Consider the following 14,403-nt stretch of genomic DNA (forward strand, 5'->3'; position numbering starts at 1 on the left):
TCACGTGCATAGGAAGTGACCGAAGTTCAGGAAACAAGACGACAAATAGCTTCCTTACTACAAAGTGATAAAATTTGTAATAGCATTTGATTTCCTTGGAGTTTATATATATAAGTATGTTTGTGTATTCATTGTTGATCTGCTGATAGCTTAGATACCAGTAATTTGAAGGACAGTGGAATTTTGTTGTGCTGCTTGAGACAAGGCTTGGACTTTAAAAAAAAAAAAGAAGAAAAAAAGGATGTTCATAACTTTCAGGTTTTGGCAATATTAATTCTGAAATGTTTGGATAAAATGCTCTGCAGTTTTGTGGTTTATTTTGGGAAGATAAGTGTTGAGCTCTACTTTTTTTTTTTGTGTATGCATATGTGCTGCTAACAATGTGTTCAGCAGCAAATGCACTCTGAAATATACTATTGTGCTGGGTTTTTAACACTGCTTTCTCACTGTATTTGTGTAGCTTGTTTCTCCGTAAGCGGTTTTCTATAAGCAGCGGAAAGTTATGTTCAGTCTGAATTTAACAGTACGCTCAACCTGCAAAAAGAAGTAAGATTTTTTTCTTGGAGTGTCAGTAGATATTAAAACCCAATGTACAAGTATGCTCAGGAGAATGTTTTCCATGTAGTATGTTATTGATGAAGTATTGAGCTGAAGGATTTATTGTATGACTTTTGTTTACTTTCTCATTTTGGTGTTTGAGCAGTAGGCCCTTTGAGGGGGACAGTCTGTTTTCTGAAATTGGTAAACTTAAAATAGTTACTTTTCCTACTAGTTAAAACTTAGGAATTAAATATAACAGGCATTGCTGTTAGAGCACTCTTAGTAAGATATGGTACCTGCCATATGTAGGTCTCTGTTTTAACTCTGCCAAGTTGAGTGGTAATTAAATGATGGTAAAATGCCTCTGTGTCCTCCAGTTCTTTAACAGAAGAAAAGCTTCCGTGTTGGTTTGCATATACCAAATTTCAGGGTGTGCGTTAAGAGTTTTGTGGACACTCTGCACTGTTTCTCATCATGTTGCATCTGGTTTATTAATCAATAGAAGACTTCAATTAATGATCTTCCCTGCTGTTTTCCTCATGCACCTCTTCTTGCATCTGATGCACCTGTGCTTCTGCTGACTGATCCTGCAAGTCATTGTCTTGTTCTGAGCTGCTGCTTGGCTCATCAATAGTTTTCTCCTTAATGGACCTGGTTTGCCAGCTCCTATCAGATTTGTACAAACATTATTATTCATGTATGTGTGCACTGAATATTTTAAATTGGGAGCATTTAATTAATTTTTTAAGGTTTTTTTGGAACTGCAACTTTCACCTGCCTGTTTTGAAGATACTTCACAGTAAATCGTCTATACATTTTTTTTGTCATCTTCTTGATTTTTTTTATTTAAGAATAAAGGAAGTTTTGTTATTTTTGATGAACTTTCAAGAGGTACAACTTTTTAGCTATCTAAATTTTACACTTTTTGTATTCATATTTTCTAAATGTCTCACTTTAGTGTTTTATATAGTTACCACAGTAATAATCTGAAGTGATTTGTATTTTGTCGGATTTTTTTTCTTGCAGGAAATGTATGAGGTTGCCAAGAAGCTTTGCTCCTTTTGTGAAGGTCTTGTACACGATGAACATCTTCAGCATCAAGGCTGGGCTGCCATAATGGCCAACTTGGAAGATTGTACATACTCTTACCAAAAGCTACTTTTCAAGTTTGAAAATGTATATTCAAGCTATTTGCAGTCCATAGAAGATATCAAATTGAAACTTACACAGTAGGTTTGCCATTAACCTTCAGCCTCAATCTCCAAAGTTACTATATTTTAAACTTATCTTTTGAGTGTTGTATGACTGGTGCTAGTTCTGATTAATCAAGCATGTATTTGTTTGATTATGTGTCAAGAAGAACATTCTTTCTGTTCTACATTAGTCATTTTTTAACTGAAATTTTTCCTTGTATTCATCAGCACACAGAACCTGTATTGAATTATGTGGAAGATATGCTCGTTAATGAGCAGCTGTTTAAGAGCTGGAGTCCTTCCAAACGTGCACTAGAAATAGCTAGATAATACATTTAGACATTAATCAACATTTTAAAATACATATTGGCACTTTTGAATTATTTGCTTTTTAATACACTTGAGCAGCTATTAAGAGTGATGATTGATGTTGAAAAAGTAAAGTCATGATACAAACTTTTGGTGTGAATGTGTACCTTTGAGGTGTGTGTGTGTGTATACTTGTATCCTGCAAACTGTGGACCTTGCTTCAAGGAAAATCTTCGACATCTTTCTCAACATTATAGTATTATGGTATTTCTGAGTGCTTTGTCTAATAGAATGTAAGTGGATGTTGGATACTTAAAGAAATAAAGCATAAATATGTTTTATCTTTTTAAAAAAATAAAAAAGTTGAACTTCATAGCTTTTTGCAAATATATAGAAATCATTCAAACTCTGGAGAAGTAGTCGGCCAGAGGACACTCAGTCTTTGCTAGTAAGCATTCGTATCCCTGCAGATTGGAAATGTAAAAGTCCCACTTGTGTGTTTAAAAAACAAAAAAGGTGCATGGCTCAGTTTATCAAGCTTTCCTTTTATTATTGCATTATAAACATAAGCTTACTTGGAAGTTTAGAAGAGTCATATTCAGCAGTGGAAGAAAGCAAAAATTGTAACTATTTTAGCTGTCGTCTCATGATGTTGATACTGAACACAGTATTTTGAAAGATAATTACCAAATTAATTTTGAAATCTGCTTCAGTTCTAAAATAAATAGTACTTTATATTACAAGTGGTTTTGTATCAAAGTTTTTATGTCACATTGACTTCTAGATACTGATACGTTTTTCTTTCCACTCTTTTTAAAAAAGCTTGGGGTCTGCTGTTTCTATCATGGCCAAGATACCACTGCTGGAGTGCCTAACGAGACATAGTTACAGAGAGTGTTTAGGAAGACTGGATTCTTCAGCTGAGCATGGAGGGGCAGAAAGTGAAGAAACTGAGGATGGGAAATCTGCTGAATTGGTGGTTTATTCTGATATATCTAAAATGAACAATAAATCAATGTTAGCCTCATTTTGCAAGTCAGTTGAACGTTCAGCTTTGGAAGGCACAGATCCTGAAAATGTAAAAGATAAGGAGTCTGGTCAAAGTGCTACTGTCCAGGACAATGAAACATCAGTAGAATTTAAAGATGATGATCAGCCTTCCTTCAATGTGTCTTTGTTAGACTGGATAAATGTTCAAGATAGACCTAATGATGTGGAATCGCTGGTCAGAAAATGTTTTGATTCTATGAGCAGGGTAAGTTAACGTTTTTTTTTTTTAAAAAAAACAATTTATATTGCAGTGAATGTTGCGGCTTATTTTCCAGATGCTGGTGCTTTTGAAGTGACTTGCCTTTTTGTAGCCCGTTGTTTCTCAGATAACTTTCTGAATGGAGAGCAAAGCAGAGACTGGGGAAGGGAAGTGGGGGGGGTGAGAAGTATTTTAAGAGTTCTTGAGTGTTAAGAATTTGACCTTTAGAAAATGTATAATTTCATGAGTGCTTGTGATAGAAAAATGAAAAAATAACCATTTTAGTTAAATACTTATTGTAGCTTTTATGATCAGCTTGTAGTCTTATCTGACATACATCACATGTTTTAGAGACTGTCTTCTAATTGTGTTCTTTTCTGTCCTTGCCTTATCTAAGACTAGTCAGAATTCCTTTGTTTCAGCTGTTGTAATTGTTTTGTAACTTAAGATGATTTTTGTAGGGAAAAAATATGATTGCTTCTGCAAAAATAAAGTTTCTTTTTGTTTTCTGGGCATAAGCAGAATTGGCAGGTAGGGAAAACGCTTTAGTCAGACTGTTCTGGCCACCACTAGAACAACTGTGATCAATCTTGATCTATTTTGGTTCACAAAAAAACCCACAGAGCTTTGAAGTAATACTTCAGTGTTTTCCTTAAGAAAACATTAATTTACTGTCTTTTGATAGCAGCATAAAGGATTCAATCTTTGCATACCATTGATTTAGAATTAGTTTGAAAACAGAATTGGCCTGTACCTGAAGAGGAAAAGAAAAAACTAAATGAACTTCTTGCAATACAACTGTTCTTTTAGTATTTACTTGAGATAACACTTTAGCATAGTAAGCTAGAATAAAATGGCACTATTTTTTGTTTTTATTTTTTGTTTTCCCCACATTCTCCCCCTGCCCTTTCCTTCTTGGAAATATGAACCATGCAAATGGTTTGTGGTTGCAATTCTTGTTTGAAACTCTGAATTCAAGTAAGATTTTCATGAAAGTGTAAAGCATTGGAGTATGAGCTTTATACCTCGGATAGTGGTAGTCTTGGCAGAACTGGTGTGATGCGCAGAGTGCTGCTGGGTATCTGGTCCTTCTAGCCCCCAAGTGTTTCTACAAAACGATGCTTCTAATTGCAGAAACCTAGGCTGTGGTAAAAGCTGTGGGTAAGTAGGAGCTAACCAGATGTTTCTTTTAAGTGATGTCATAGCCACTTAAAGGCTAGAAAAGGAAGAAACCTAAAAATGAGGAGAGCAATATTATCTATCAGTGAAAGTGGGGCTGAGTGCTACAAATACAATTAGGTCAAAGATGGGATAAAAAGAATGGATGGAGGAAATAAATTACAGGGTGGAATGAGAGGAATATGCAGTCTTTATAAAAAGAGATAAAACACCACTAGTTTATGAAGGTGAAAAGAAAAAAACCCCAGCATGTTGTTCTTTTTCATATTTTTTCTGTTAAGAAACTGTTCTGGGTGCTGCAGTAGAGTAATTCAGGATGCCACGGGAGTATTCCTGAATAGGATGGCAATCAAGGTGATACTATAAAAACAATCTGGTTTAATCCCAGAGAATATTTTTATTACTGGTTCTTGAAGATGGACAGCTCACTTGGGAGAGACCAAGATTTGTAAGACCATTCATAATTTATTAAATATTAGCCTTTGCTGTTTTCAGAGAACTTCAATGTATTTTGTCACATTAATAATAGCATTAATTATTTATTCTGAAAAGTTCTGGGCTAATTACCAGGTTTTAGTACTTCTTCTTGTGGTACTTTTGTTTATTTGTTTGCTTGGTTTTGGTAGTTGGTTGTTTGTTTGAAGAGAATGAAAAATTTTTTCTTTGTAGTTGCTCTGTAATTTTGTAATGCTTTTCCTCCAGATTTCTCTCTCACCCCAGAGGGGTGTTTCCAGAACGAAAAAGTGCTGTGTGTGAAAGCTTTTATACAGTTAAATAATAGATTGAGGGGAAAATAGTACTTTTATTTATGATAATATTGAGTCATATAAGTGGCTTCTTTTTTGAGGGTTAATTTGTGTGCTCTGGAAGTGGCATAAAACCTGCATGTTGACGAAAAAAGCCAGGATAGTGTCCTTTTTACCATACCATAACCATTTTGGATAAATTTGGCCAAATTTATTCATATTCTGCTAACATCTAATGACGCTTACTATGTTCCTAACTAATATATTCCAAGTTTAGACTAAAATCCATCCTATGTAAACTGTTGCAACTACGGATGTTGTTTTTAGATCTAAGAAAATATAGACTCTAATTACTTTCACTACTCTTATAGTGAAACTTAGGGCCACCATTAATAGTTGCAGACATTGGTAGCCTCTTAATGTGTCAAACTTTTTTTCTGGATAATGGCCTGTGAAGGAATATAATGAAATAATTTTAAAAATGTGTTTTTATTAGGAAAAACATTAGCAAAAAGTGTTACAAATGTATTATTTTTTCCACAGCTTGTTTTCCAGTTACTTAGAGCTGATCTACTTGTCTAAGGAATCAGTTAAGGATCCTGATTTCTATGATGGTCTGGTTGGAATACTTAAGAGAAATTCATGCTGTGATATAAAATCCACAGACTCGTTAACTCAACATTGTGAAACAGATGACAGATGTAGGCACACATTAGATTAAAAAAAAAAATCAAAATATTAAGGTTATAAAAACTCATGTAGTTAGCTTATGTCGCCTTTCAATATGTAAACTGGTAATAAACATTTTTTATTTTCTCTCTCTCTCTCTCTTTTTTTTTTTTTTTTTTTTAGCTTGATCCAAGGATCATCCAACCGTTTCTGGCAGAATGTCGACAAACGATCGCCAAACTAGATAATCAGAATATGAAGGCTATTAAAGGCCTTGAGGATAGGCTCTATGCATTGGACCAGATGATAGCAAGCTGCAGCAGACTGGTGAATGAACAAAAAGAACTTGCTCAGGTAATACACATTTGTGTGTATAACATTGGGAGATGGTAGATTTCTGATACATCTATGCTGTTAAAGATTACAATGAAACAATTGTCTGTCTAATGCAAGATAGTTTTCAACTTACTACACTGGAGATGCTCAAAAGGTGCTATATTCATAATAGTTTGACATTTAAATAGTAGTAGTTTTACTTTTTTTTTATAAAATCAAACTAGTTGAAAATGCAACAGTGGGTGGTGGACAGCACCGGAACTTAAATATAGGTCTTATATTTATGTTGATTCATCTTTATTGGAGAAAAAAATAAGTCTACAAAATAATAATGTCTTTCTTAAAATATCCTAAACTTAATGGACTAGGAACATGCAGAGCTGTAGTTCACTGCAACTTTGTCAACTGCATATTAAGCTGTATATTTTTATAACTAAAGTATTTTTGTCCACGTTATCTTGGTTATAATTTTGAAAAATTATTTAATTCCAATACAGCCAATTGACATTCTCATAAAAGCACCAGTGTAAAATTGCTGGTTTCTGAGATACATCAGTATAAGGTATTGTTTCTAGGATAGAATACATCTAATTTATTTTTATTTTAGAAATTAAGTTTTATCTGGATGAGTAAGAATCACTTAAATTGTAAAAATTAAAAACTTTGAAAATACTTTTTTCAGATGTTTCTCGTTGTGTTAAGGTGTATCTTGTTAAATCTAGTGAATGGTTTACAAACAGGTTATGCTGTATTAGTGTAACATTAATGTAGAACGCTAGTAATAAAAAATAAGATCCGATGAAGATATCTAACAGCTATAAACACAGTAGGTATTTATTTTAAAGCTTATTTGAAGATTGATGTTTTTAATGAGTATTCTGAGCTTAAGGAAAAGAAAACATCTGGCTTAAATATTATTTTAGTATCTGCCTGTACATATCTTTATCAAATCTGTCTACATTCCACCTGGTTTTACAGCTAATTAAGAGCAGACAACTTTTTGCCAATGGTAGACCATCAAAGACAGCCAGCAGTTTGCAGTTGCTCGTGTGCTGGAGACCAGGATGCTGTGAATTGATTCATTTTTGCTAGTTCATCCAGTCTCTTATTAAACAGAAGGCAGAAATGGAAAAAAACTCAGTAATGGAAAGGGAAAATGAGGCATGAAATTGGCATCATGCCCAGGTAGCATGTCCTGAACACTTCCTGTCACACCAACTGATTCGTTGGTTTGTTCTTAATATGTGGTCGTCCTCTGATCTTTGACTGGTTCCAGAGTCAAACAAATACAAGTGGTTGGTGAGCTGCTCCACTGTGCTTTTATGTTTTCTCTTGGTGATGTTATTTAGCTCATGTGCCACTCCATGCAGTTAGTTTTTCTTGTTCTGAGGGAGCATGTTTTATTTATCTGAGCTGAGAAGGGGAGTTAGGACCCTGCTGCATTATATAGTTCAGGAGTTAGAAAAATTGGGGACCTTCAGGTTTGAGTTGTGGAAGGATTTTCTGTTATCCTTATGGTCTAGAAACAGAAAAACAGCACGTCAGTTGGAGACATGGAATAAGAGTCAAGTTGGTTAAATTTAGTTTTGAAGGGAAATACTGAGTCCTTGGTAAGTTGGTAACACTCAATGATACAGGATCAGTGAAAAGGTAATGTGCTTAATGGTTGATCCCCAAGCTTGTAGTAAGGAGAGTGAGTAGCATGCCTGCACTAGACGGTGTCATTGGAAGTGATTAGAAATTTGATTAAAGAGTATTTTAAATGTAAAATATATAGCTCCTACTTTTTTGAAAACATTAGAGTATCATATCAAAGCTTTTATGTATTAAATACAATTTCTATGAAGAGCTTCAGTTAACTTTATACCTAAAACTGTACTTTAATGCCTTGTTTGCAACTGAAAATATGTTAAAATCTGTATGTGGCCATTATCTGATACTCAGATTTTCACCGTTACATCAGAGTTAGGACCATGAAGAAAGGCATGAGTTTCTTATATGCCAATGTGCAATTAGAAATCTTTAGTAGGAGTAAGTGAACAATGTTGCCACCTTACCTTGGGATGGTCAGATCCCCCTTTTGAGGAGGAGAGAACTGGGCTGACAGTCACGTAAGACCCAGGCTTCCTGCTCCATCTTCTGGTTGGCTCATAAAGGTGGGTGTTGCCAGTACTGGCAGCATTATTTAAAAGTGGAGCCTGTCTTCAGATAATTTAAATGAGTAAGTTTAGAAGTAAGTTTGTGCTAAATCTCAGTCTTGCAGTGTTCACCTTGTAGGCCAGTGCTAAATCCAAGGGAATGATGGAAAAGCTACTCTTCCATCCCTGTGCTGGGTTGCCCAAGGCTTCGTGTGGTCGTTTTAGCTGTGTTCCCTCTTCACTTGAATGAAGAGCCTACCTCAAGTTTAACAATACAACTTTTGAGTCATTTGGAAAGATACTGTGGCACCTTCTTCAAATGGCACTGTAAATTTAGAATTTGTACCTTTTGAAGACTTGTCAGACTTTTAACTTTGAAATCTTCATCTTTGCCTTTTCTTTTTGTAAATTGTCTATTCATTTACTTATAGGGGGTTTTAAGAACAGTCAGAACGCGATGGTGTGTTTGGTGCTTTTTGTTGTGGTTTTTTTAAGCTTCAATTAATTAATTGCTTGTGGTTAAACAAGTGATTAAGTGAACTACCAGATGCTTGTATTCCTTGATTTCCTATTTGAGCCTTAGGAATTATTTTCATAACAGTCTTAGCAGTTGTTTGGATACTGCTTGGAAAAAAGATGCTTGTAAGATACTAGAGCTGGTATCATGTTACTAATTCAAACAATAGTCTGCATAGAAATCTAAGAAGAATGACAAAATGTAAGGTTTTAATTATATTTAAAAAATACAGAATTATAGAATCATTTGGGTTGGAAGAGACCTTAAAGATCATCTAGTTCCAACCCATCTGCCATGGGCAGGGACACCCTCCACTAGACCAGGTTGCCCAAAGCCCCATCCAACCTGGCCTTGAACACTTCTAGGGAGGGGGGCCTTCACAACTTCTCTGGACAACTTGTTCCAATGCCTCACCACCACTCACAGTAAATTTCTTCCTAACATCTAATACAAATATCCAGTCTTTCAGCTTAAACCCATTACCCCTTGTCCTGTCACTCCATGCCCTTGTAAACAGTCCCTCACCAGCTTTCCTGTAGGCCCCTTCAGAAACTGGTAAGCCACAATTAGATCTCCCCAGAGCTGCCTTTTCTTCAGGCTGAACAACCCCAACTCTCTCAGCCTGTCCTCATAGGAGAGGTGCTCCAGCCCTCTGATCAGCTTCGTGGCCCTCCTCTGGACTCTCTCCAACAGCTCCATGTCTCTGCTGTACTGGGGCCCCCAGAGCTGGATGCAGTACTCCAGGAGGGGTCTCACAAGAGCGGAGTAGAGGGGCAGGATCACCTCCCTCGACCTGCTGGTCACACCTCTTTTGATGCAGCCCAGGACGGGGCTTCTTTATTAAGAAAACAAAGGCTTAATAAACAAGTATGTAGAACTGTAATCAGCCATCTAAGACCTGTTTATCTAAGGCAGTCCATCTTCCCTGTTTTGTCCCTCAGCCTTTTAGGGGTTGCCTGTTACCATCCCCAACAGATTTGCCATGCCCAGCTCCTGTGTGCAAATAGATGTCTTGCTGCAGTCTTGGCTCTCAAGGAGAATTGGTTTCATGTATGAATTTCTTTATGTAAAAAGTATATTCTTTAGCCCACAGTAGTACTGAATATGCTCTAAGTTGATGTTAAGTCTTGCATATGCCAGAAGTTAACGAGCTGGTTGTTTGCAGAAATTAGAATGATGGTTGATCCTTTCCATACTACTAGGTGCTTTTCTGCTGCATTAACTTTTGTGATCTTTCATTGTGTTGGTTAGTTGTGTAACATTCTTAGAGTTGTGTTGATAAAGGTTTGGAAGAGAGAGATCGGATGAGGTTTATTTGGACTGGATTATAGAATGAAAAGAAAGCAACTTCGACACTTTTCTGCATAGCTTTCTGTTATACTCCTGAATAGTTACAGTAAGTTTATTAAAATGCTTGCATTCTTACAGAGAAGATGAATCACTTCCATGCTTTTTGATTGTGACAAAGATTGTGTAACAAATGTGTCTCTTTTCCTCTAGGGATTTTTGGCTAATCAGAAGAGAGCTGAGAACTTGAAAGATCCTTCTGTGCTGCCTGATTTGTGTTTAAGTCATGCAAATCAGCTGATGATTATGTTAACTAATCACAGAAAACTGTTAGATATTAAACAGAAATGTACCACTGCCAAACAGGAGCTTGCAAATAATCTACAAGTGAGACTGAAGTAAGTTACAATTTTCAACTTTATATTGCTTGCACTTGCATCAAGACTGTTCAAAGAATGTGTCATAAGAAAATCTTTGGTAATGTGTAGACTTTTTCTTAATGGGAGAGAAAATAAAAGTTGGATCGCTTCAGTTCATATATGAAGCTATTTGTAAGTGTGAAACAAAAATAATATTTTAAGAGAAACTTTTCTTAGAGTTTAAATGGTCTTCATATCAATAAAACAATATCCAAGAACCTATAGTCCCATCTCCTCTCATTAACTCAGAAGCTGTCAGTATCTTATAAAAATTTGACGGGCAATTATATTGATGTTTTCGTGGATTATAATAAGCATAAGTGAAGCACTCTTCAGTAGCGTGTGATCAAATCAAAGCAGAAAAACATGCCAGTAGTTTGATTTCCTTGTAGTTCATGAAAAATAATTATATCCAGCCATATCTGGTAAAAATGGCAATGTTTCATGTAAGCATCATTACTGTATAACATGGAAGACAGTAAGTAGTCTGTATTGCTCAGTGGGAAATAAAGTTTTTCACACTACTACACTTAATAATTACACCTTAGATAATTTGTCATGTCAGATACATAGAAGTATACAGAGTTTAATAATTTTTGGATGAAAAAACTTTGTGCTAGCAGCAAGTAATTACGCAATATTGTGACCCTGTTAGACTTGCATACTGGATATCCATCAAGTAGATTTTTTTTTTTCTTTTTGAAGAGGTTGCAGTTTGTATAGACGAGGTGCAGGAAGAAGTAAAACAGAATCAGCAGAGCACTAGTGACCTGTTGTGTTTGTTAAAAAAAAAATACTGCTAGGTAAATTGAAATGTGAATTTGTCTTTGCCTATGTGTCTGCTCTTAGGCCAGTGAAAAGATGACTTTTTTGCACCATTTTTCACTGCATCAGGTATTAAGGGATAGTATGTAGAACCTAGGGTGCCATAACTATCACTTTCATTTCCTCTATGTTAAAGTGTGTGTTGTATACACTTAATTCATAAGTTGTTAGAGGAAAAGACTTGCATCCCTTTGTAAGGAACAGGCTGGTGAAGTGTGGAGAGTGAATGCAAAGAGGATAGGTCTGAAGAGAATAATAAAGCGTAGCTGTAAAAAAAACCAACCAAACAAAAAAAAAAAAAAACCCAAACCAAAAAAAACCAAAAAACCAACCACCCATCCCCACTTTTACCACCCTGCACCACCCCTCAAAAAAAAATCCCCACCACAACACCAAACACCACCAAATAAACATACATACAAAAACCCCCATTGTATTTTGGGTCAAACCAAAGGTTTTTCTAGCTCGTCTACAGTAGCAGTTAGTAGCAAATTACCATAATGGGAATCTAATAATGTGGAAAGAACATAACTATATGTAAATACTCTTAGACGAGAATATTCTTATCTGACCTAGAAGCAGCTCTTCTGTGTTTAATTGCTGATGGAGTGTTTTTGCCATGACCTAGGCCAACTTCTTTTTGAATCCACAAACTCCTGTTTTTTTGCAAGTTCCACAACTTTATTATATGTTGTGTGTGAAATGTACTTCCCCTTGTGTTTTGAACTGGCCCTTGGCTTCATGTAGCTCTCTTTATTTCTTACTACTCATTACTATGAGAAAGTAAACAGTGCATGCCTTGTAGTTTCTCTGTTAGTATATGTTCCTAGTTGCTTAATGTTGACTTGTTTGTATTTGTTGTTTCACTTTTTTACTTAGCTTCTGTCAAGAAGAACTTTTTTTTTTGTTACTTGCGAGATATACAGCAAAACTGCTGTAATGTTTCCTGTCAAGCACACCAGTTGATCACCTTTTCAGTAGTTATCCTATGATTTAGTTACATTGGTGACTGTGCTTGAGATTAATGTATTGATTGTATCAATAAGATAATTGAAGATGTAGTTACAAGGTGTGGGAATTTGTATGTTACAAGTACTGTGATTTGTAGTGCGTGAGTTGTTGGTGTGAACTTACCAAACTGTGTTTTGATCTTATTTCTTTGACAATATCCCTACCCTTAATATTTCTTGCTAATGCTTTTCAATGAGTATTTTTAAGATTTATAAGCAAAAAGTAGTCTCTTCTTTGCTCTGGATGTACCAGCTTTTTAAATTATTTTGGAGAAAGTTACATTATCATACCTTCTAAGGTTATGTATGCTAAGAGCGCTACCTGTCAAAACCAATAACCTTAACTCAAATGGTTGTAAGTGTTCGTTTTTTCAGTACCAATATGGATATCTTACTGGGAGAAATTAACAGGGAACTGCAAGGTGACTACTGAATTCTGAATTGCTCGGTACTTCCAGATAGCCTGTTGTCCCATGTAAAATGATGTCATTGTTCACTTCATCCAGACATGTTGCTAATCTTCGTGAAATTTAAATACAGAAAAGATGACTAAGTTGTTAACTTCTAAAGTGTAACCTACTTTTGTAGGTGGTGTTGTTTTGTAATGCTTCATGCTGACCAAGATGGAGAGAAACTACAAGCATTGCTTCGTCTTGTAACAGAGCTCCTAGAAAGGGTCAAGGTTGTAGAGGCTCTCAGTACTGTTCCTCAAATGTACTGTCTAGCTGTTGTTGAGGTTGTGAGGAGAAAAATGTTCATAAAACACTACAGGGAGGTAAGTAAGTAAAACTTTGAGACCAAGCTCTTGTGCTAAGGTACAAATTAACAACTAACTACATATTTTCCCTTCCACAGTGGGCGGGTGCTTTAATAAAAGATGGAAAACACCTCTATGAAGCCGAAAAGGCAAAAAGGGAATCTTTTGGTAAACTGTTCAGTAAGTACCTTCTCTTGTGAAATAAGGGTTGTGGTTATGCATGACTTCTGTCTTTTTAGTTAAAGTACTTTCATTATGTTGTAGTTTAAATACCTATATAACTTTTTATTTGACTTAAATAGGAAATACATGCAGTGTGCCAGACAGTCCTATTATGAACAAAATATTTTTCTCTTATATTTTCCCTTAATTAAATTAATGAACTGTTTCATACAGATTATCCAAAATACTATGGAAGTTCTAATTAGTTTAATGCTTGTAAAAGATAAGATTTACAATTATTACATTTGAATGCTGTTTCTGTTTGAATGTGCTCTGTGATTTCTTTTAAGTAACACTTTTAAAACCATTACTAAATATTTGAGTATTGCTACAATGTCCTCTGTATTACTTCAGAAAAAAAGCAAGAACGAAGACCTATGTCTAAAGAGCTTGACCAGAAGTTAAAAAAAAATTTAAATGAAGTTGCTGGTAAAAGAAATCTGATTTTTTTTTTTCTTTTTTTTCTGCAAAGTCTGCAACTTATGTTCTGAATGAACTGCTAAAATTGAGCAAAAGGTTATCAAAATTTTGGAAAGGAGATTAGTAAGATTACAATTAAAATTTGAAAAATGAGTTGAGGCTTTTGCAGAGTGAACATTAAGCAAAAAGAAGCTTCAATGAAGTGACAAGTTCTACTCAAGTGGTAGGTTTGGCATGAAGTTCTGCGGTCACTTGCCGTTTTTATGTTGTCAAGAAATGGCATAATTAGTAATGCTTTCAAATTTAATTTGGCTGTTAAAACTGCAGTAGCTTAATTGTTTATTCTGGAGACATTGTTTGTATGTTGCATTTCTTTCTTTTAAATAACCATTTTTTTCTTTGCCCAGGGAAGTCTTTTCTAAGGAATCGTTTGTTTAGAGGACTTGATTCCTGGCCTCCATCCTTTTGCGTATGTACTCGATATATTTTCTGGTTTTATTTCATTTTTATAAATGGTACTTTCATAAATTAAAAAAACCTAAGCTTAATTCATTCAAGCTATGTGTCTGTCACATGGCTCTGACACA

The 14,403-nt window shown here is 35.2% G+C and overlaps 1 protein-coding gene across 3 annotated transcripts in view; it reads left to right on the forward strand.

Annotated features, from left to right (window-relative positions):
• Positions 1-14,403, forward strand: part of RB1CC1 (RB1 inducible coiled-coil 1) — a 77,988-nt gene that overhangs the window by 27,873 nt on the left and 35,712 nt on the right. For all 3 annotated transcript variants that reach the window (XM_075744096.1, XM_075744097.1, XM_075744098.1), the window contains 7 exons: positions 1,567-1,769; positions 2,865-3,297; positions 6,069-6,239; positions 10,377-10,561; positions 13,006-13,192; positions 13,273-13,354; positions 14,224-14,285. In XM_075744096.1, coding sequence (XP_075600211.1) covers positions 1,567-1,769; positions 2,865-3,297; positions 6,069-6,239; positions 10,377-10,561; positions 13,006-13,192; positions 13,273-13,354; positions 14,224-14,285 — 1,323 coding nt within the window. The remainder of the gene's footprint in view (positions 1-1,566; positions 1,770-2,864; positions 3,298-6,068; positions 6,240-10,376; positions 10,562-13,005; positions 13,193-13,272; positions 13,355-14,223; positions 14,286-14,403) is intronic.

The sequence above is a fragment of the Balearica regulorum genome, chromosome 2, assembly GCF_011004875.1.
Source record: "Balearica regulorum gibbericeps isolate bBalReg1 chromosome 2, bBalReg1.pri, whole genome shotgun sequence".
NCBI classification, from domain to species: Eukaryota; Metazoa; Chordata; class Aves; order Gruiformes; family Gruidae; genus Balearica; species Balearica regulorum.